Here is a 21,630-nt window from a genome sequence, read left to right as displayed (position 1 = left end):
CATAGTGCTCTATGCATGTAAGGAACTCGACACATCTGCTGAATGAATGAATGAATGAATGAATGAGTGACTGCCACATGACATCCTAGTCTTTAGGATGTGCATCCTGAGTTTCAGGATCCACTCATGAGTTACTTTGCTTACCCATTTCTTCCTTTCCTAAAACTTATTACAGAAGCTGTAATTTGGAGAAAATACTTATCAAGCTATGAACTCTAAGAAACATTTCTCAACAGCAACACACAGGTTAATGAAAAAAATTGAGACAAAAGTGTTACCTTCTTGAAACAGCTGTCGGGCATAAGATGGCTCTCTGCCCTGAGGTTGGAAAAAAGCATAAATGCATTTCCTGACTAAATCTTCCCAGCCAGTCCTGCCAGCAGCTCTCAGGGAGCTAGTGTCAATAGAGATGATTTTACCTGCACAGAAAATGGTTGATTTTTATGACAGTTTTGATATAACTCATCCGTACTTCAAAAGTATCAGTTATAGCCAACCCAATAAATATTCTCTTTCCAAATATTATAGACAAAAGTAGCAAAATATCACTTACACTTACTAATATAGTAACACAGTATATTACAGACACAATAAGGACTGTGTGGTCTTGGATTGCAATGCATTATTGTGTTAGATTCAGCTCTAGTCTGGTATTGAAATCCGAAGAAGGTGATGGGTGTGGCTTGGTCAGTCCAGTGCTTGTCTACAATGCATGAGGCTCTGGACTCAATTCCTAGCAGCAATTCTATAGTTATATAATCTTCATATACAATAATACTCCTCATGGGCAATGAGTATGAGAGGTGGTGTGTGTGTGTGTGTGTGTGTTTGTGTTTGTGTGTGTATGGTGTGTGTGCACATATGTATAAAATAGTCCATAAGATAGCAAGGGAATCTAGAATTGTGGGGCTATGAAAAAGAAAGAGATTATGTTTTCAGCAATAGTACTAAATGATTGGGCTATGCAAATAATTTTGCTTAGAAGAGATCAAGAAGTTTGCTTTAGAATATCTACTTGCCAAATGGAAACTGAACCAACCACTAACCAACCAAACAGAAGACAAGAATAAAAACAAAAAACCAAAAAATCCACCATTCAATCTTTCCCAATAGAACTCTTTTTTTAAAGGGACATGAACCACTCCACATATAGTTAGAAAGTACCATTAAAATGAAGTATTTAATATTTACCTTTCCTCACTATTATTTTCAGTGAATCTATTCTATTATATAATAAAATATTAGCTTTAAATTTGTCTGATATCTATGTCTGATAGCTTGGTGTGAGAGGTGAAGTAGAGTGCTGTGGTTGAAGGTCATGTCACATAAAGAAAGAGCACTTCATTAGGGATAAATATTTTCACTTCCAGCAATCGGTTTTGTTTCCCATTCATAAAACAAGTTGGTATCAGTTATTTTAAAAAATAAGTTTTATTTTAAATTACTTAAAATTGTATTTCATGTGTATGTGTGTTTTGTCTCCATGTATGTCTGTGTACCACATATGTGCCTGGGATGTGTACCTCAGATGCCCTGGGATTGGAGTCACCGATAGCTTTGAGCTGCCAGGCTGGTGCTGGGAACCAAATATGGGTCCTCTGCAAGAGCAGCCAGTGCTCTTAACTGCTGAGCCTTCCTTCCAAATCTGGAATGTGTTATTTTTTGATGGCTTGTTTTGTTAAACAATTATTGTGAAACATAGAACTAAATTTTCTTATTTTAAATGGTTGTGACTATTTTTTACTTATTTACACATAATCAGATGCAGTTGAAATTTTAAATTCTTCTCTGATTTAATGTCATATTTAACTTACAGAAATGAGAATAAGTTTAAAAGTACTGTTCATGAACTACCTTATTCCCATTGTGTGCGTATGTTTGAGGGCGTAGGTACGTGTGCCATGGGGCATCAATGGAGGTCAGGGGACAAGTTAGTGGTATCAGTACTTTCCTTCCATATTTATGTCGGATCTGGGAATGGAGCGCAGGCTGCCATGCTTGGGCCAAGTGCCTTTACCCTAGTGAGCCATCCTACTGGCTCCTTCATTAACTTTAAGTCTCTTGCCGACACTTCCTGTGTAGCTTGAGAAACACCCTTCCCAGGAGGTCTCCATTCTGTGTCTCACAAAGCCTTATTTGGTTTCTTTTTGTATCAATCAGTCACTGACAAAAGGACTAGTTTTCTTTGTCAATGAAACCTACTTTCTTCCATAAAAAATATTTCTGGCTTTCAACAAGGGTTCGTTGAATTTTCCAGTGTTGCTCATGAAAGAAAATGGAAGTGAACATGACAGACTGAAAAAGGGATGAAGAGCGGTGCAGTCTCTCTATGCTCCCAGGTCTCTCCTTACTATTTTTCATATCTGTGCTAATTTACTTCCCACCTTTTTTGGAAGAACATTTGGGATCTTGTTTTTAAAAATACAAGAATAAAGCATACAAAACGAGAGTATCAGATTTCTGAGAGTTAAAAAGTTGTTAAAAAGAAAATAGAACCTTTAAAGAATGGTGAAAGAATGCACATTAAAATGAACAAAGAAAGAATCAATTCAGTTGAAGTCACTTAAAAATTTTCTGCTCAAAAATATATCTCTACTGTCTACTTCTGTGTTCAAATTAGGAAGGGGGCTGGGAGACTAACTCTAAGCATGTAAAAGCATTAAAAATTAACCAGGAAAAGCCACAAGAAACTGTAAACAACAGCTGCAATTTGTTTTAGATGGGAATAAAATCTTAAGAAGCCTTTAAGAAGAAAGTATTATTTACACAATGCAGCCCTACTGCCTATCTCTCCGTCCTGCTAATGTTAGGGCTGGTCCACCTGTTTCTTGGGTCAGGAACTAGGAACTCTCACTGTAAACTAAGACCCTTCCATACTTACTACTCTCGACACTTACACTTTGGGTGTGTGGTACTTCATACTTCGTGGCCCATGGGCTCAATATTAATTAGCTCAACCTTCTTTTAGAATGATCACCTAATTTCAAAAAAAAATTCCTCAATAATCTAGCACAATACAGAACTTCAGCACTCACTTTCTGTTTGTTTGAAATAAGGCCTTGCTACTCTGCCCAGTTTTTTCATAATGTGTAGGTTCAAGCAATGCGATGGCTTCAGCCCACCCAGGAGCTGGGTCTATAAATGCATCTAAGTGTGGTCACCTTTTACCATTGATCTTTACTCACCACATATATTCTGAGTGATTACTCATGACAACTACTTCTATAGACTCAGTGGTATGTGCTGAATAAATTTTTTAAAAAAGGCAAATAAAAAATAGCCAAATACACTAAAAATTTTTACATTTACTTATGTGTTTACATGTGTGCATGTGTATGCTTTGTGTGTGAGAGGGGATGATTCTCTCTTTCCTACATGTGGATTCAAGGATCAAATTCAGGCCATTAGGCTTGCTGCAAATACTTTTACCCACTGATCCCTCTGGATGGCCCCACCAAATATATTTAAACATAATATTAAACCCACCATATTTATATCCAGTTATGAATGTATAGATACATGTATTAACAAATACAAATTTCTTTAAAAATTTCTTCCTTGATTATAAAGATGACTCATGATCAAACAGATATACTCATGTAAACATTTATAAGAACTGGTCTCTACAACATGAAGCCCATGACAACAATAAAAGCCTTTGGCTATCAATATCAAGATGACTATTTAAAATGCTTTTCTACATAAGCCTGGGAGGCAGAGGATGGATACTACATTTGGATATGATCAGTGCAGTGCTAAGTTTACATGATGAATAGCTATGGAGCATGTTGGATTTTGTGAATACCTGTAGTATCTTGCTTGGTCATAAAGGATTCTACACCTGTAATAGCTGGAGGCCGAGGTAATCGCCGTGCAATACAAATCAAACATGACTGGAAATCTGCCCAAAACAAGAAGGGGAAATTGAACAAAATGTAGAGAAAATGTTTACATCAATTGCTTGATAGTTTTTATTTTAAAATTACACGTTTCAGGATTTACCATAGTATTAGAATCACTCTAACATAATAGTATAGGGGAAATAAAATTGCTGGCTACACAAAACTGGTAGCCCTAGGAGAAAGTACACCAGAGTAGTTTTTCCCCACTGAATATCTGCATATAAACTATGAGAGACAGATGTTAACAGAGTCGAAAGTAACAGTTCTGATTAGATGTAAGCAGCACTACTTTTTAATTTTATTTTTGTTGTTTACATTGCTAGGAATTAAACTCAAGGGACTTAGTGTTGCTAAGCACATGCTCTATTTCTGAAATTATTTTAAATTAAAATAAATTTTTGTGTATGAGTGCTTTGCCTACATGTACGTCTGTGCACCATGAGCATGCAATGCCCACAAAGGCCAAAAAAAGGCATCAGATCTCCTGGAACTGGAGTTACAGCAGTTGTAAGCTCTTGTGTGGATGCTGGGCATTGAACCTGGGTCCTTTCGGTCACTGCACACTAATGACATGTGTAAGGTCATTAATGTCTGAAAAGTTCCCAGTTGATCACCACCTCCATCTCTTGGTAACATCTGCTACTGAACTGCCCCGACAGACTTGGCTTCTCTCTTCCCTGGTCCTCATTCCAGGTCCCAATTTGTGGTGTTCCTAAATTTATCTGACCCTATGTTTACATGGACAACATACCCACTCACCGTACTGAAATCCACTGTGACATATTAAAATCCATACTAATATCATGTTCATATTAGTGCCTTGGCCATGGCTTCCATTTATTTGTAAACTTTCTCCTAGTTTTGCATAGTCTGAAAATGCCAATGCTATCCTCCAATGCCTCCTACATTCTACATGAAACTTTTCCTTCCTTCCTTCCTTCCTTCCTTCCTTCCTTCCTTCCTTCCTTCCTTCCCTCCTTCCTTCCTTCCTTCCTTCCTCCCTCTCTCCTTCCCTCCCTCCCTCCCTTCCTTCTTTTCTTCCTTCTTACCTTCTTTCCTTTCTGGTTTTTCAAGACAGGGTTTCTCTGTGTAGCCTTGGCTGTCCTGGACTCACTTTGTAGATCATGCTGGCCTCAAACTCACAGAGATCCACCTGCTTCTGCCTCTCAGAGTGCTGGGATTACAGGGTGGGCCACTGTACCTGGCTTTAATGACATTTTTTAAACACCAGGGTTGTCAACAGCCTGTTGTATCTCGTAAATTTCCAAGTGAGGCACATAGTTAGCTATTTTATTTCAAGGCAGCAAATTGGTTTGAAATATTTGACATCTTAGTGGGAATGCCAGCATAGCCAGCATAAAGCTGAAACTTTAGGGCATTATTAAGGGAGTGCTTCTACATATTTGTAATAATGTTTAAAGACTTAAGAAAAACATTGAGTCTGGACATGGTGGTATGCTCCTGTAATCACAGAAATTACGAAGTTGAGGCAGGAGAATGCTTCTAAGTCTAACCTATGCTACATAGTGAACTGTAGGCCTGGCTAGGATACACAGTGAACCCATATCTCACAAATCTGAACGGGCTGGGCTTGGTGGCACACATTTTTAATACCTATACTTGGGAGGAAGAAGCAGGTGGATCTCTGTGAGTTTGAGGCTACCTTGGTCTACACAGCAAGTTTTAGGTCAGCCAGAGCTACACAGTGAAACCCTGTCTCAAGGGGGAATAAAAGAAATGTAGAAAACGAACTGCAGTTATGACATATAATAGAGTTACCAAAAAATATTATCTCAAGAAGGTAGTGCGCAATCAATTTCCTCTGATCCTTCAAGCCGAAGATCAACAATCACTTTAAATGACCCTTTACCTTCGCCATCTTCTTGGATCGATTTTGGCTGTGACACTGTGAAACATTGCATTACTTCATAGCGCTGGCAAGCTTCTTGGTTCTCGGTACCTGGCTCATCTGGAGGGTGAATTAGCATCCTGCAGTTAAATGTATGGCTATTTCGGCGTGTTGCCTCTTGAGGCCAAGGAACTCCATTTACTAGGGAGGCAAAATTGATTTATATGCTTGTGAATAAAGTGAGAAAAGCATAAATGCTGGAGATACAAAACAAACAAACAAACAAAAAAAAACAAACAAAAAACAAACCCACACTTCAAAGAATCTGGCTAATTAGATATTCATATTAAAAGACTGGCATACATCCTCAGATCTAACTTTATACTGAGTCAATAGGTACATCTACCAGTTAGAAACTGGAACATTTCCAAGAAAATGTGTAAGAGCTCAGACAGCAGATACACCTCTTCACTAACAGCACTTAGGAACAAAGACAAAGTTGAAATCACTGGCATGGTGGTTAACTCTTTATTTGCAGCTATGCATTTCAAGTGAGAAAACCTAAGGCTACAGGTACTGTGCTAAGCAGGATCCATCAAAGGCCAATTTGAAGGGCAGGCTCTTTGTGTATGGGGGAGAAGACTTAAAGTTTGTTCAAGGAGTCTGTGACTTAGAAGAGAAAGGGAGGAATACTGGTTTCTTACAGACAGCAATTACTTCATTAATTTAACTAGCATAGTTTACATGCTACAATATCAAAAGATTGCTAAGGAACAAACATTATCTCGTTTAATAGAAGAAAATTAAATTTGGTTTTAGAAAAGACGCCATGTATCTCAAGTAAGAATCACTGTGTTGTGAGTCACAGTTTCTTATTCACAGTGTCGTGTTCGGGTCCTGGGGTCCCAGTGGTCAGAGGAGTTTTAAAGCTACCCTCCCACTATTGACTCACTTCCCTGTTATTGATCCCATAAGTACAAGAGCAAAGTATGGACACTAACTTCTCTTGCACTAAGGAGTTCTACTTCTCACAAGTTGTTAGGTTTGGGTCACTTAATATTTGATTTCCAGTTGTTTCATCTTTAAAAATAAGGGATCCACTGTACAAGCTCTAAAGACAGTTGGACTCTACAGTCTACGGCAGAATACCCAGGAGTCCTTGATTCTACAATTCCAATATCAAACTAGAGACTTTATGGAGACAATCATTTCAGGTCCCTGGTTACCACTCTTTTCAAAGAAGAAATAAGCTTTCTATTCCACAGAGGGAACAATGTAGGAAATAAAGAACCGCAGATAAGAGTATATATATATGTGTGTGTGTGTGTGTGTGTGTGTGTGTGTGTGTGTGTGTGTGTCCAATTTATTTATATAGGATTTATAGCTTAAGGCCTTTTTCTTCCTACTTTTGAAACACATATAGGCTAGATGGTAGAATGACATAGACAATAAAATTAATGTAAAATTAACCTCCTTATTCATTTTTAGAGCTTTCTTCTCCAACTAAAGTAAGAGTCTCTTATAAAAACAATTCGTTAAAAAAATTTGTTTGCCACTTGGTTTGCACAGTATTTACCCAGATTCATTCAGCTATCAGGGATGACCTCAGCTTCTAACTGCACTTGCAAAGAGAAGCTACTTGCTAAACATTGCCAGAGGAAATTCAGCTAAACAACAGCTTAATTCAGTTCAGATAATGAGAAATAGGATGGGGAAAACAAAACAAAACAAAACAAAAAAAAAAAAACAGGCAGAAAAGTGGCTAGAATCAGGTTAGCATAAAAAGCCGTGAGGAGAACAGGCAGCACTGTGGGGAGGGAACGTCCTTCAAGTTTAATTTCAGAACCTGTTTGCCTGAATTTTAAGAAAACCTTTTTTATTGTTTGAGAATTTCATATATGCATATGACAGGTTTTGATCAAACCCATTCCCATTCTCTCTATTCCCCACCACTATTTAATCCCAATTTCATGGTTTTGTCTCTATAAATACAAACATAAATATTTTGACAAATACATGGGCATTTTGCTTATGTGTATGCGCACCACCTGTGCTTAGTGCCCACAGAAGTCTGAAGAGGGTGTTAGATCTGTGGAACTGGAGTTACAGACAATTATGAGCTGCCATATGGGTGCTGGGAATTGAATCTAGGTCCTTGGGAAGAGCAAACAGTGCTTTTAACTGCTGAGCCATCACTCTAGCCGCTTTTGCTTGTTTGTTTCATAAAGTTCCACGGAGTCTGCTTAGTGTTGCCAGTACGTGTATGGTGTGTAGGGTCGTGTACTGAAACATAGGCATACTCTCAGGGACTTAATAAATACATAAACGCAGGATTGCCTCCAAACATTGACCCTTCTAATACAGACAGACCCTTCTAATATGCTATTTCTAGATCCCTTATATAGCATAATATTCATTAGATTTATTTTGGATTATCTAAATTAACTTATTACAACGGAGCTTAAGGCTTCTTTTGAACCCAAATCTTTTAAACACTAAGTCTTTACTTACAATGACTGCATTTTCATGACAAGAAAAACACAGGCTCTGTACTCTCTGTTGGTTGAGGAAAGGACAGATCTAGACTACAGATATAAAGTGCTAGTGAAGCTCGATGTTTTGTTCTGTTGGGGAAGACTGGCTAATCTTTACTACTTGCTCTTTCCTTTTACCACAATTCCTCTTGAAAAAATAAATGCAACGGCCACTGTTTAAAAAAAAACCTGGTAAGAAAAATCAAATCAAAATATTGCAAAACAACTAAAAGGTTTTTTGCTGTTTCAGTACTGGGAATTAAACTCAGGGCCTAATTGCTTGCTGGGCACATTGAAGGCAAGTGCTTGACTACTGAGATGCATGCTCAGCTCAAAGCCCTTTTTAAGAAAGAAGCAGCTATTCAGCTTAGTTTAAAAAAGAACTAAGGAGAACTTAACTTTCTTATTGATATGTTCTGTAAAAATATTTGCCTCAACTTTGTGGGGAGCAGATGAAAGAGCCTATTATGCAAGGACAAGACTGTTCTTCCATGACATCAATTCCTAAGCTAAGAATATCTAAAATATCAAATAGTTGTAAATGACACAAAATTATAGATCTGTCATGAAATTGAAAGTTCCAAAACATTTAGATAAAGTCAACAATAGTAGTATTAACTAAATTTAAAGGAAGTTCAGCTAGGTGATAGGCTAAGTACCATTTGAGTGCCCTCCAAACTTCCGACGAGAGATACGGCCTAACAGAGGTCACACTGCTGGTAGGTGGCAGAGGAAAGATGCATTCCCCACATCTGTTTTATATCAATTTGTTAGTGCTCTTAACTTCTACAGTGTCTGCGTCACTAGAGAAATAAATGCTGAACTGTGAGAACTTATTTCCATTTTTTCCAAACTTCAAATTACAGCTTCTTATTAGAATTTCACAAATGAATCTTAAACTTTCACAACAGAGGTTTTTGTGTATGTATGTGTGGTATATGAACACAGTTGTGTAGGTATGTGCACGTGTGTGTATGTGGAAACCAGATGTGTACAATGGGTGCCTTCCTCAATAGTGCTCCTCCACCTTGCCTTTTTCTTTTGGCATGGGGTCTCTTACTAAACCTAGACTTCCCTATTTGGCTCCACAGGCTAGCCAGCAAGTCCCAGAATCCCCTGGCCTCTGCCTCTCCAGCACTGAGATAACAGACGTACTCTCATGCCCATTTCTTTACATGGCTCCGGAATACTAAACTCAAGTGCTGTGTGGCAAGCACTCTGCCTACTGAACCAACTCTCCAGCTCCACGTTTATCTTCCTGGACAAAAACTTTCACTATAATAGTGTTCCAGTGTTATTTTATACCAAATAGGTAAAATATTATATATAAAAGTAGAGATTTTTAGACACTGAAATCTTCTACATCAATAAATTCAAAAGAAAATTTGTAACAAGTTTTTTATGCTATTCTTCAAAATTTTTTTATATAAGTGAAAACAAGAATATAATCTTTTGATTCATGTTAGTGATTTACATATATAAGGTGAATATGTGTGTGTGTGTACATATAAACATGCAGATTTATAAAAAATGACCAAATTCTTCAAATTTCTTCATAGTCTGAAACTTATTTATCCTGGGGGTTGATATACATATATAATGTTTTATCTTTTTTTCTCTTTCTGATTTTCTAGTTTTCTCTCTGATTTTCTAGATTTGATAATTCCGATAATGGAGATTTAAGTGTAGGTTTTGTAGTATATTTTTTCTCCAATGTTTCTAGAAAAGTAACTTTTCTAAGTTAGTATAATTGGGCTTTATTCTTCTCAGTGGTTAGTAATAGGTGACCAAACGCCACTGCAGAACTGGATGATCTGCTCTGTGGCCACTGAGCATGCCCTTTGGTTGTGGGTCCACCCTATTGTACCTGGCGGCAGGGGCAGTTAGGCAGCATTATTCCCGTGTTGCTGTTCTTTCCTTCTTTGGGGGAATGAGGAAACAATGTCGCTCCAGCAGAACTATCACATCTCCCCGCTTGTGGTGGAGGCCAGTTGGAAAAGGCCAGTCAAGGACCTACAGGTGGCTGGGAGTAGTATCACCGTATCAACAGATAGCAGACAGCACCCTGGTTTTATTTGCCTCCTGGTAGTGATGGAGGCAAACTGCACAGAACCTATCTACAGCAAGCACGCTGGGATGAGTAATGTGTGGCTTCTGCACAATGAGCCCCTTCTTCCAGGGGTAGAATATAGCTCAGTTTTGTTTCTGTGACCTCCGTTCTCTTCTCAACCAGGCAAGCTGTTCAACTCAACAGCTAATACAGGTACGAATATTAAAAAAAGGCAACAATAAAATGAAATAGCTCAATTAAATCCACATGCCAGATCTGTAGGATGGCAGAATAAAAGCAACTAGGGCATAGGACCAGAGGAAGAAACCCAGGTATCACACCAGGGGACCTTAGCTTCACTTCTCTGAGCTCCTGCCTCAGTTTCTACACTAAATGGTGATGGGGACACTCCTAACTGATACTCAGAAAAACTCATGTTTGATCAATTCAACTGTGTGATAAATTGGTCTTATTTCAGAGATAGTGAAACATAGAAATGATGGGAAAAATAGGTAAAAAATCTGAAATTGATGTAATCTGAAATTAAATATGAAAAGTTTTCGATTTTCCACTAAATACATGTACATTGACTACTTGAAACATATCTTATAGACTAGGAATTCAATCAATAAGAGTAACTGGAACTTGAGTCCTGAAAACCTTTCTAGCAGAAGTCTCAAAATTCAAGAAGCAAACAAAGGGTGGCCTTTAGTCCATTCACATTCCTAGATAATCAGCATAAACACCCTGACTTCTAAGGTCCCAGCCTTGCCAAATAGTTGAGTGGACAGAACAGCAGCTGGAGATCAACACCATTCACCCCGCAGCGTGGCTTCTCCCCAGTGGGCTAGCCATCTAATCACAGTTGGGACTATGGAGCTGAAAGAAACTTACATTCCAAATGGTTACTTTTGGAGGTATAAAACACAGCATAACCCTCCCCCTAACCCTTTCCTTCCTCCCTTCTGTTCTTTTTCTCTGGGATCAGGGTAGTGAGAAGGGCACTCTTTCCCTGCATATAATCCAAACTGAAAGCAAAGGGAAATATAAGTGGAAGCTTCTTGTGGGATAATTTAACTGTGTTGGCTCCTGTACATGTCACTGTCATGTGACATAGAAGTACACTGATGACGAAGGCTATAACCACATTAAAATATTTCAAGTATAATATTTTATACTACTAACTTGTATATGTATTAGAAATAAAAAGTTAATTTCTTTCTACCTAGTGATTTTGGTAACAGATTCTTGACAAACTCTGCATGATCTCCCACGTGAAGTATGCTGTAGACGCTGGTATTCATTAATTCCTCCTGATTGTAACCCAAGTAGCTGGTCACATTTTCTGACACGAATACAATTCTTCCTTCACAGTTCACAACAAAGAAAAATCCATCCAAAGCCTGTAAAGCCAAAAGAAAAAAATAAAGAAAAAGATTCAGACATGAAGACACTGATTAAAACACTCGGAAGTTAAAAGATAAAAGGAAACATATTTTTCTCTTTAAAAAGATATTAGAAATAAATGTATGTCAAGTTAAAAGAGAAATTGCTTCTCTGGGGAAAAGGTCATGAGTTTCAAATGGGCTATACACAATGTTTCCAGTGGGCATTAATGAAAAATATCAACCTGCTTTCTTGGAAACAATTTCATTTTAAATATTTATTATTTTCAAGTGTGTGTGTGTGTGTGTGTGTGCGCGCGCGCGCGCGTGTTGTGCATGTGCACATGTGTGCGCATGCACACATGAGTGTAGATACCCTTAGAGGTCAGAGATGCTGGACGCCCTGTAACTGTTACAGGTGGTTGTGAGCTGCCTGATGTGGATGCCAGGAATAGAACCTGGATCTTCTACAAAGGCAGTATGTGCTCTTAACCACAGACGGTCTCTACATCTTGGGAAGGAGTTTTATAGTAGCAAATGCAAAGTAAGTGACTCACTCAGTCTTGAAAATCTCTACATTATGTAGGCTAACACCCAGCCTTTGCCTTTGAGAAGCCTGTGCAAGAGTGGACATGCATAATAAAGAGCTAGTGATCAATGTGGTGTCACAGATACGTGGAACACCACGAGCACAACCCAGGATGCTTAATTTGGGAGCGGTGGGGGTGATGAGAAGCACCTTACAGCCTTACCAAACTAATGAACAGCATAGTGGAGGAGGGGAAGAGGCCTTAGGGAAAGTTATTTCAGGAAGAGAGAAGCACATGGCACATGGCAAGGCATTAAGCAGTGTGGAGATGAGGATACAAAGGACAGTGAGGCCTGTGGGCAGCAAACACATTATTAGGATGGACAGGAGCCAGGTTCCAGGGGCCTCCTGTGTGCAGAGATGGAAGCAGGTTTCTCCAAGAGGAGAGAATGTGCACCCGAGGGGCACAAAGTGTTTCCAGTGGCACAGACACTGTTAGAACCTTCAGACTGCAAACTAAAACATATGGAATAAATCAAGCCTAATAAACATGTAGCATGATGGTCCTTCATGAAGTCCAGACAGTTCCAATTTCTAAGGAAGATCTGGAATACTGGAGCTGACAATGTCACCCTACTTATATGGAATCTTCCTAGCTATTTGAAAAATAATGACTTAGTTTGTTACATAATATACAAATGAAACAACTCTATTTAAAAATTGGCTATTGATCCAAACAGTTTTCAAAAGAAATAAAATTGGTTAAGAAAAAAATTTTAAAATGTTCACCATCCACAGCTCACTCCAATCAGAATGGCTAAGAATAAGGAAAAAATTGACAGCAAATGTTGGTGAGGATGCAGGGGAAGGGAAACCCTCATTCACTCTTGCTGGGATTGAAAAGTGGTGAGCCACTGTGGAAATAAGTGTGAAAAACTCTCAAAAAACTAAAACTATATTTACTATATAACCCAGCTTTACCACTCCTTGGCATATCCCCCAAAGAGTCAAAATCCTATTCCATAGATATATGCTCAGCCTGTTCATTGCTGCTGTATTGACAATAGTTAAGAAATGGAAACAGGGCTGGAGAGATGGCTCAGAGGTTAAGAGTACTGGCTGTTCTTCCAAAGGTCCTAAGTTCAATTCCCAGCAACCACATGGTGGCTCACAATCAGATCTATAATGAGATCTGGTGCCCTCTTCTTGTGTCCAGGCCTGCATGCATGCAGAATACTGTATACATAATAAATAAATCTTAAAAAGAAAAGAAAGAAGCAATGGTAGTTTACATTCACTTAAAAAAAAAAAGAAATGGAAACAACCTAAAGGTCGTTCAACTGATAAATGGATAATGAAAATGTGATACATACACACAAAGGTATACTACTCATCTGCAAAGAAAAATGAAGTCACGGAAATTTTCACATAAATGGGTAGAGCTAAGCGAGGTAACTCAGCCCTGGAAATACAAAGGCTGCACATTCTCATTTCTGGATCCTAGTGTCAAATCTTTAGATGTGAATACATAACATGGACTAACCACAGAAACCAAGAAAGGGATCATGGGAGTAGGAAAGGAGCTCTAGAGAGGGTGAGTAGGATACACAGGGAAATGGAAAAAGTGGAGGAGTCTTTAACTTGAAGGGGCAAGGAGCACTATACCAAAGAAGAGAAAGGAGAGGTAAGTAAAACTGAGGATGCTTGAAACAGCCATAGAGAATCATATTATTTTTATATTTACTTAAAACTGCATATGATACATATAAGTGTATGTGTGTGTGTGTTTGTGTACATGTGTAGTTTAAATGAAGTTATATCACTTGGGATGATAATGCATCCTTCAAAGAACCATCTAACAAAAATCCTGGTATAAGGCATGAGCAAAGTCCTCTAGAGTTTTGGATCAGGGGAGTCAAAGAGACTCCCAAAATAATATAGGTTATTGCTACTGCCTTCTAGAAGTTGAAGATAAAGTCCCTACTGACGAAGACATCATTCATTTTAGACGGAACTTGGAGGATTGGAGGTGGATCTGACCCAAAAGCCCCTTCCCAAAGGTGCTAATGTAAGCTGCTAAGCGAGAGAAGGGTAAGGAGTCTTACCCAGCTGTGACATCTATGAACCACAACAACCACCAGTATGGGCGAGATACTTCTAAAGGTGCAATAGTGGCACCTATATCTTGGTGGTAACCAACAGCTGTCTAGCTGGACAGAAGGGAAGTCATGCCTGGTACTGCACACCTACCCAACCACCTGTGATTTGGGTCATGGAGGAGAATGTAATACTGCCATTTTCCAAAACCAGAACAATTCCTAACTTCAATCTAAATAATTATATATGTATATCCACAGATAAGTGTAGGCCTGCCCCCAATCAAAGAAGCTTCTTTTTGCAGAAGATGGGGAATATTAAAGAAAGTCACAACTGCGCAAAATGAGAGAACAACTAGCCTCAAACTTGCTACATAGCCTTGAGCTCCCTAATCTTCTTTTCTCAACCTCCCAAGTGCTGAGATAACAGGAATGCATCATCAATGCCAAGCTCTCTGACTGAAAATTTTAATCCTTTAGACAACATCTTCCATCATAGAGCCCTTTAACCCACACCCCTAAAACTGCCCTTTGTAAGTTGCCCAGTTTACACTCCACATAGTAAATGACCTCAGGAAACACTTATCTTTCTGTTAACTGGCTTATACCATCCACTATAGTATCTTCCAGGCTCATCTATGTTGTCACAAATAACATTTCCTTAAGTCTTAAAAAACAGAATAGCACCCCATTCTACACACACACAACACACCACACACACACACAGTATTATTGAAATGTAATTAAAACATACATGACCATATACCTGTCAGAATGGCTAGCTGGTAAAGACAAAAAGTAAAACTACAGATGAGGATTCAGAGAAAAGGGACTCTTTGTACTTGCTGGTAAAAATATAAACTGTTAGAGAGTCAATACGGAACACAGCATGGAAGAGCCTCAAAAAACAAAACAAAAACCAGAAAAACCAGATAATCTAGCAATCTTACACCTGAGTATATATAGCCAAAGACACTTAACTCAGTCCCTTGAAGAGGTATCAGGACTCCATCATGCATCATTGCTCAAAATAGGCAATCAGCCTAAATGTCCATCAATAAATGAAGAGATGAAATTATTGATGAAAATATTACATTTCATTTAGAACTACATTTTTAGACAACTCTACCACAAAACATACATCCAAGATGTTTTCAAAGAGCACAATTCTATTTTTAGTAATACTTTGTAATATTTTTTCACTTCCATTTATTAAAAACTATTTTCAAGAGTTTTCTCGTGTGGATTTGAACTTCTAAAATTCTATATATTTTAAAATTATCATTTATTCAATTTGTTTTTTAATTAATTTTTTAAATTAATTACAATTCATTCGTTTTTGTATCCCAGCTGTAGCCCCCTCTCATCCCCTTCCAATCCCACCCTCTCTTCCTCTTCTCCTCCTATGCCCCTCCCCTAGTCCACTCTTAGGGAAGGTCCTCCTCCCCTCCCATCTGACCCTAGCCAATCAGGTCCCATCAGGACTGACTGCATTGTCCTCCTCTGTGGCCTGGTCAGGCTGCTTCCCCCTCAGGGGGAGGTGATCAAAGAGCCAGCCACTGAGTTCATGTCAGAGATAGTCCCTGCTCCCCTTACTAGGGACCCCACTTGGAGACTGAGATGCCATGGGCTATGTCTGTGCAGGAGTTCTAGATTATATACATGTGTAGTCCTTGGTTGGAGTATCAGTCTCAGAAAGGACCTCTGTGCCCAGATTTTTTGGTTATGTTGCTCTCCTTGTGGAGCTCCTGTCCCTTCCAGGCTTTTCTATCTCCCCCTTCTTTTATAAGATTCCCTGCACTCTGTTCAAAGTTTGGCTATGAGTCTCACCATCTGCTTTAATATCCTGCTGGGTAGAGTCTTTCAGAGGTCCTCTGTGGAAGGCTCCTGTCCTATTCTCTGTTTTCTCCTTCTGATGTCTGTCCCGTCTGCCTTTCTGACTGAGGATTGATCATCTTACCCAGGGTCCTCCTTCTTGCTGAGCTTCTTTAGGGGTACAGATTTTAGTATGTTTATCCTATATTATATGTCTAATATCCACTTATAAGTGAGTTATATATACCATGTTGTCTTTCTGCTTCTGGGATACCTCACTCAGGATGATCTTTTCTAGTTCCCACCATTTACCTGCAAATTTGATGATTTCCTTGTTTTTAATTGCTGAGTAGTATTCCATTGTGTATCCATTCCTCAAATGAGGGGCATCTGGGTTGTTTACAGATTCTGGCTATTATAAATAAAGCTGCTACGAACATGGTTGAGCAAATGTCCTTGTTGTATACTTGAGCATATTTTGGACATATGCCAAGTGGATCAAAGACCTCAACATAAAACCAGACACACTAAATCTGTTAGAAGAAAAAGTAGGGAAGAGCCTTCAACTCATTGGCACAGGAGACAACTTCCTGAACAGAACATCAATAGCACAGGCTCTAAGATTAACAATCAATAAATGGGATCTCATGAAACTGAAAAGCTTCTGTAAAGCAAAGGACACTGTGATTAGAACAAAATGACAGCCTCCAGACTAGTAAAGGATCTTCACCAACCCTATGTCTGACAGAGGGCTAATCTCCAGAATATATAAAAAATTCAAGAAGTTAAAAAGCAACAAATCAAGTAATCCAATTAAAAAATGGGGTACAGAGCTAAACAAAGAATTCTCTGCAGAGGAATATCAAATGGCAGAGAAACACTTAAGGAAATGCTCAGTGTCCTTAGTCATCAGGGAAATGCAAATCAAAATGACCCTTGAGATTTCACCTTACACCTATCAGAATGGCTAAGATCAAAAACTCAAGTGACAACACATGCTGGAGAGGATGTGGAGAAAGGGAAACCCTCCTCCCAAACTTGAACAACCACTTTGGAAATCAATCTGGTGCTTTCTTAGACAATTAGGAATAGTGCTACCTCAAGACCCAGCTATACTACTCCTAGGCATATATCCAAAATATGCTCAAGTATATAATAAGGACATTTGCTCAACCATGTTTGTAGCAGCTTTATTCGTAATAGCCAGAATCTGGAAACAACCCAGATGTCCCTCAACTGAGGAATGGATACAGAAATTATAGTACCTTTACACAATGGAATACTATTCAGCTATTAAAAACAAGGAAATCATCAAATTTGCAGGTAAATGGTGGGAACTAGAAAAGATCATCCTGAGTGAGGTATCCTAGAAGCAGAAAGACACACATGGTATATATATAACTCACTTATAAGTGGATATTAGACATATAATATAGGATAAACATACTAGAATCTGTTCACCTAAAGAAGCTAAACAAGAGCCCTAACTTTAATGAGGCTGCCACTTAAGGTCACTGGACAAAGATTTTAGAATACAATACGTAATTCCCAAGACCTTTACAGTACCCAAGTAGGCAAAGACAACACAGAAATTTACAAAGGTTAAAGACAGAGTAAGGATCCTGCAGTGGGGTAACAGGTCCCTTGAGTAAAGTCTCTTTAAGAAGGCAACACTACCCATGGCCAGGCAAAGGAAACTGCTGTATCTAAAAACATGCAAGCTATCGTAAGAGAACAAAGCATATGCAAGAATTAGAAAATAAAGATGTGTACAAGTTTGTTAGGAGGGCCCCCTGCTCCAGAGTGAAGGCCTTGAGAACAGGCAAGGAAAGAATTTAGTTTGTGTATATTTTGATAAACAAATACACAATTTGTTTTTGAGACAGAGAAGCATGTCTATATACATAGCTAAGTACTTTTAAACATTCATGTACAAGAGAAAGTGTTTCAGGTGATGAATTGGCTTGGAAACAAAGCATTTGCATTCAAAATCCAAGCAGTATTATATTAGAGGAAAAAGACAGGTGAAATAATACAGTAGTTGCAAATAATTTAAGTTTCAACATTTTTCATTTTATAAAGTTTGATAGCAATTTAATTCCCATTTACAATGTGTGTAAAATCAATTTAAAATTTAAATAATGTATTTATTTTTATTTTATGTGCATTGGTGTTTTGCTTGCACACATGTTGGTGTGAGGGTGTCAGATCCCCTGGAACTGCAGTTATAGACAGTTGTGAGCTGCCATGTGGGCACTGGGAATTAAACCCAGGTCCTCTAGAAGAACAGCTAGTGCTCTAAACCACTGAGCCATTTCGCTAGTACCAATTTAAACTTTTTTTTTTAATTTAGAAAATATTCTAAAATAATACCTAGTCCAATACTGTGGAGTATCTTTCACTTAAAGGTGAAATTTTACAGTATACATACATTGATTGTACTAGCTAGCTAAACTAGTTATGCATCAGGTGATGGCCTAATTCAGTTTTCTCTTCCCAGATAATTCTAATCATTCCAGAAATACAAGGCAAAGCCATTCATTCATTGTGATTCCTTGGAATACCTATATGAAAAAAAAAATATGTTCATTATTCACATTAACTCCCAAATAACAACTATGAATCAGTTTTTATAATAAAACACTATTAAAAAAATGTTTAAAGAACTACTCTGTTTCATATAACACCAAAGGTTAAGAAAACTTAAATTGGTAAAGACAAAGACTTTCACTCTGTGGTCAGTGAGAACACTTACCTCCAAAAGAAGAGGGCCCAAGGACTCCTTCTCTATGACCCCTTGACTGCTGGATGAGATGTCTGACTTCTGCACATCATCGTCAGCTGCCGATTTTTCTGCAACAGTGAGACTTTGAAAACTACACATCCAATGAGCTCACTATCATTAAGAGCCAGTTTATGAAGACATCGAGATTTATACCATGGAGATAAGGAGGATATTTTTTATTTTTTAAGCAAGTTATTAAAAAATTCAAAAAATCCATTAAGTTCCTGTAGATTAAATTACTTGTATGTGAAAAGCAAAGCATTTAAAGTTTTAGGAAAAACTTAAGATAGGAATAGTTACATGTCAGGTGAAGGCCTAAGCAATGGGAACAGACCTGAAGGACAGTTCTGGGTCCTGTCTGTACAGGAAAGAGGTATGCCTTTGTGTCTTCTGCTACCCTAATCTGGCCAGCTGGGATGTAGACATGCCAGTCATGTTTATAATATATTGTGATGGAAATAGCCTAGGAATGGCAGCAAAATGTACACAGGGAGTCTGAATTCTTCATATCTACCTAGATTATCCTGTTCAAGTCATTGCATTTATGCTTCCTGTAGTATATCCTCTCATTATATGTAATCACTTTTTACATTAGTCAATATCTAGTATCTCTAAAACAATACTTATAAATGTACATCATAAACAAATTCAGTATGTTATATAGAATATAACATACTATATAAACAGAGTATCTATTTTATTTGTATATTTTTGTGTAGAGGAATTTTAATTCAGAACATGGCTGTTCTGGCAAGAGATCACATCCAAAGATCTTCTAGGTCTGTGTGATCCAGCTGGAATATAGACATACCTTCAATCCAGGAGACAGAGGCAAGCAGATCTCTGAGTTCTAGGCTGGCCTGGTATAGAGCAAGGTAAGGAAAAGCTTAGTTTCAGGTGTGGTGGTACACACCTTTAATCCCAAACAATGAAGGTAAAATTAGTTTGTAGAAGGAAGCACCTGTGTTTGAAAGTGCTGTCTAATTGACTGGCAGAAACAGTGACAAATTGGAGAATGACTTGACAGAATAGGGTATGCCCAACTCTCAAGAGAACAGAGAGGAAAGGGAAGCTACTTAAGGGGCAATGAGAGAGGGGAGGCAGTTTCATTAGGACAGTAATAGAGAGACAGGTTGGGGGGGGGGGAGGGGGAGGGGAGGAGACTGAGAGAAAAGCCAGATGAATAAGTCAGCTGAGAGAGGTGTTTGAGCCAGAACAGCTGAATTGAGCTGATCAGCTAAGAGCTCACTAAGAACTAGAAAGGTTAAGCTTATGAAGCAGTAAGTTTCAGAGGCCGAAAACATTCTAGGCCTAGGTTAGATCGTATGGAGGCTGGAAGCTTCCAGGACTAAGCCTAGGTTAGCAGAAGAAGGCAGTAAGCCTGAAACAGGTGAATAAAAGATACTCTTACATTTTTGTATATTACATTTGTATGTAGTTTCAAGCTTTCAATATTTTTGTGTGCTGTGTAAGTCATCCCTAAACACTTCTCCAGAGCTTAACCATTTCTCTGACTAGGCATGATGGCACATACCTCTGGTCCTATCACTGATGAGATAGTAGCAGGTAGATCTCTGTTGAGTTTGAAGCCAGCCTGTTCTAATTAGAGTTACCCAGGCATAGCTACATAGTAAAATCCTGTCCTAAGACAGAAAAAAACAAAAAACCCCAAATCAAAGCAACAGCCACATTACTAAACCCAAATCCAACAATAGAAATCTTTCTTTATTTGGGCATCTATCAGACAGTCTTATGTGCTCACAATCCAGCAGCATTTCTTCAAGAGTCCTCTTTTCACTTGTTCCAACTGCAACTGATTTTTCATGTTTTGAATTTTTGTTTGTTTGTTTTGCTTTTCTTTTTTCAAGACAGGGTTTCTCTGTGTAGCCCTGGATATCCTGGAACTCACTCTATATAGATTAGGCTGGCCTCGAGCTCATAGAGATCTTCCTGCCTCTGCCTTCAAAATGGTGGAACTAAAAGTGCTTTTTGCTGTTGTTATTGTTTTGTGTGTGTTTTTTTAGCTGTCTACACAACAGTACTTTCTGTGTCTCCTTTTCCCATTTTTCTATGTTCAGATTCCATTTTCCCTGGGTAAAGAGCCTATGTGTGGTTCTTCACTACTTTGTTCACTACTGAGGCTTTGAAAAGTGTATAACAGAAGTAACATTTAGAGACTTTAAATGTCCTAAAATTCCTGTTTTCTATTCATAATTTCATCATGAACACAGAGCTATAGGTCTAGAAGTCCTATTCTGAGAGCAATCTGTTATGCTTGAGACCTATCTTTTCTTTGTTCTTCTTCTTGAGGTTTTAACGTATCACTAAATTGTGCATGGGTGTGAACACTCTGCTGACTGCCTATGTGAGTGAGTGTGCTTTCCCCACAGTCCCTCTTCTCTCCTTGGTCCCTCTCCCCCCTGTTGAGTTAGGGTCCCTCTATGCAGCACAGGCTGATGTGGGCTTCTGGTGCTCTTGCCTCAGCATCTCAGCTGCCGAGGTTACAGGTGTGCTCCACCCCCACGGCCAGCTCCAGGTGTGTCTTCCATCCAGAACCAGATCCTTCTATTTTTAAGAAAGCTTTGTTGTTGTTTTTTTTATCCCTCTTGTAATTTACTGTCCTATAGCCAGTCTTAAACTAATCTTGTAAATTTCTTCTTTTTCTCTTATTTTCCATTACTTTTC

General features: G+C 38.5%; 1 protein-coding gene across 9 annotated transcripts in view; it reads right to left on the bottom strand.

Annotated features, from left to right (window-relative positions):
* Positions 1 to 21,630, bottom strand: part of Ncoa1 (nuclear receptor coactivator 1) — a 228,032-nt gene that overhangs the window by 59,781 nt on the left and 146,621 nt on the right. For all 9 annotated transcript variants that reach the window (XM_055626162.1, XM_055626146.1, XM_055626187.1 and 6 more), the window contains 5 exons: positions 18,916 to 19,013; positions 11,561 to 11,738; positions 5,773 to 5,952; positions 3,806 to 3,901; positions 279 to 419 (listed from right to left, as the gene is read on the bottom strand). In XM_055626162.1, the coding sequence (XP_055482137.1) occupies positions 279 to 419; positions 3,806 to 3,901; positions 5,773 to 5,952; positions 11,561 to 11,738; positions 18,916 to 19,013 (693 nt within the window). The remainder of the gene's footprint in view (positions 1 to 278; positions 420 to 3,805; positions 3,902 to 5,772; positions 5,953 to 11,560; positions 11,739 to 18,915; positions 19,014 to 21,630) is intronic.

Source organism: Psammomys obesus, unplaced genomic scaffold (assembly GCF_907164565.1).
Source record: "Psammomys obesus unplaced genomic scaffold, mPsaObe1.curated_primary_1811, whole genome shotgun sequence".
Classification (NCBI taxonomy): Eukaryota; Metazoa; Chordata; class Mammalia; order Rodentia; family Muridae; genus Psammomys; species Psammomys obesus.
Note: the sequence above shows the minus strand (reverse complement) of the source record. Positions and strands in the feature narration are given on the sequence as shown.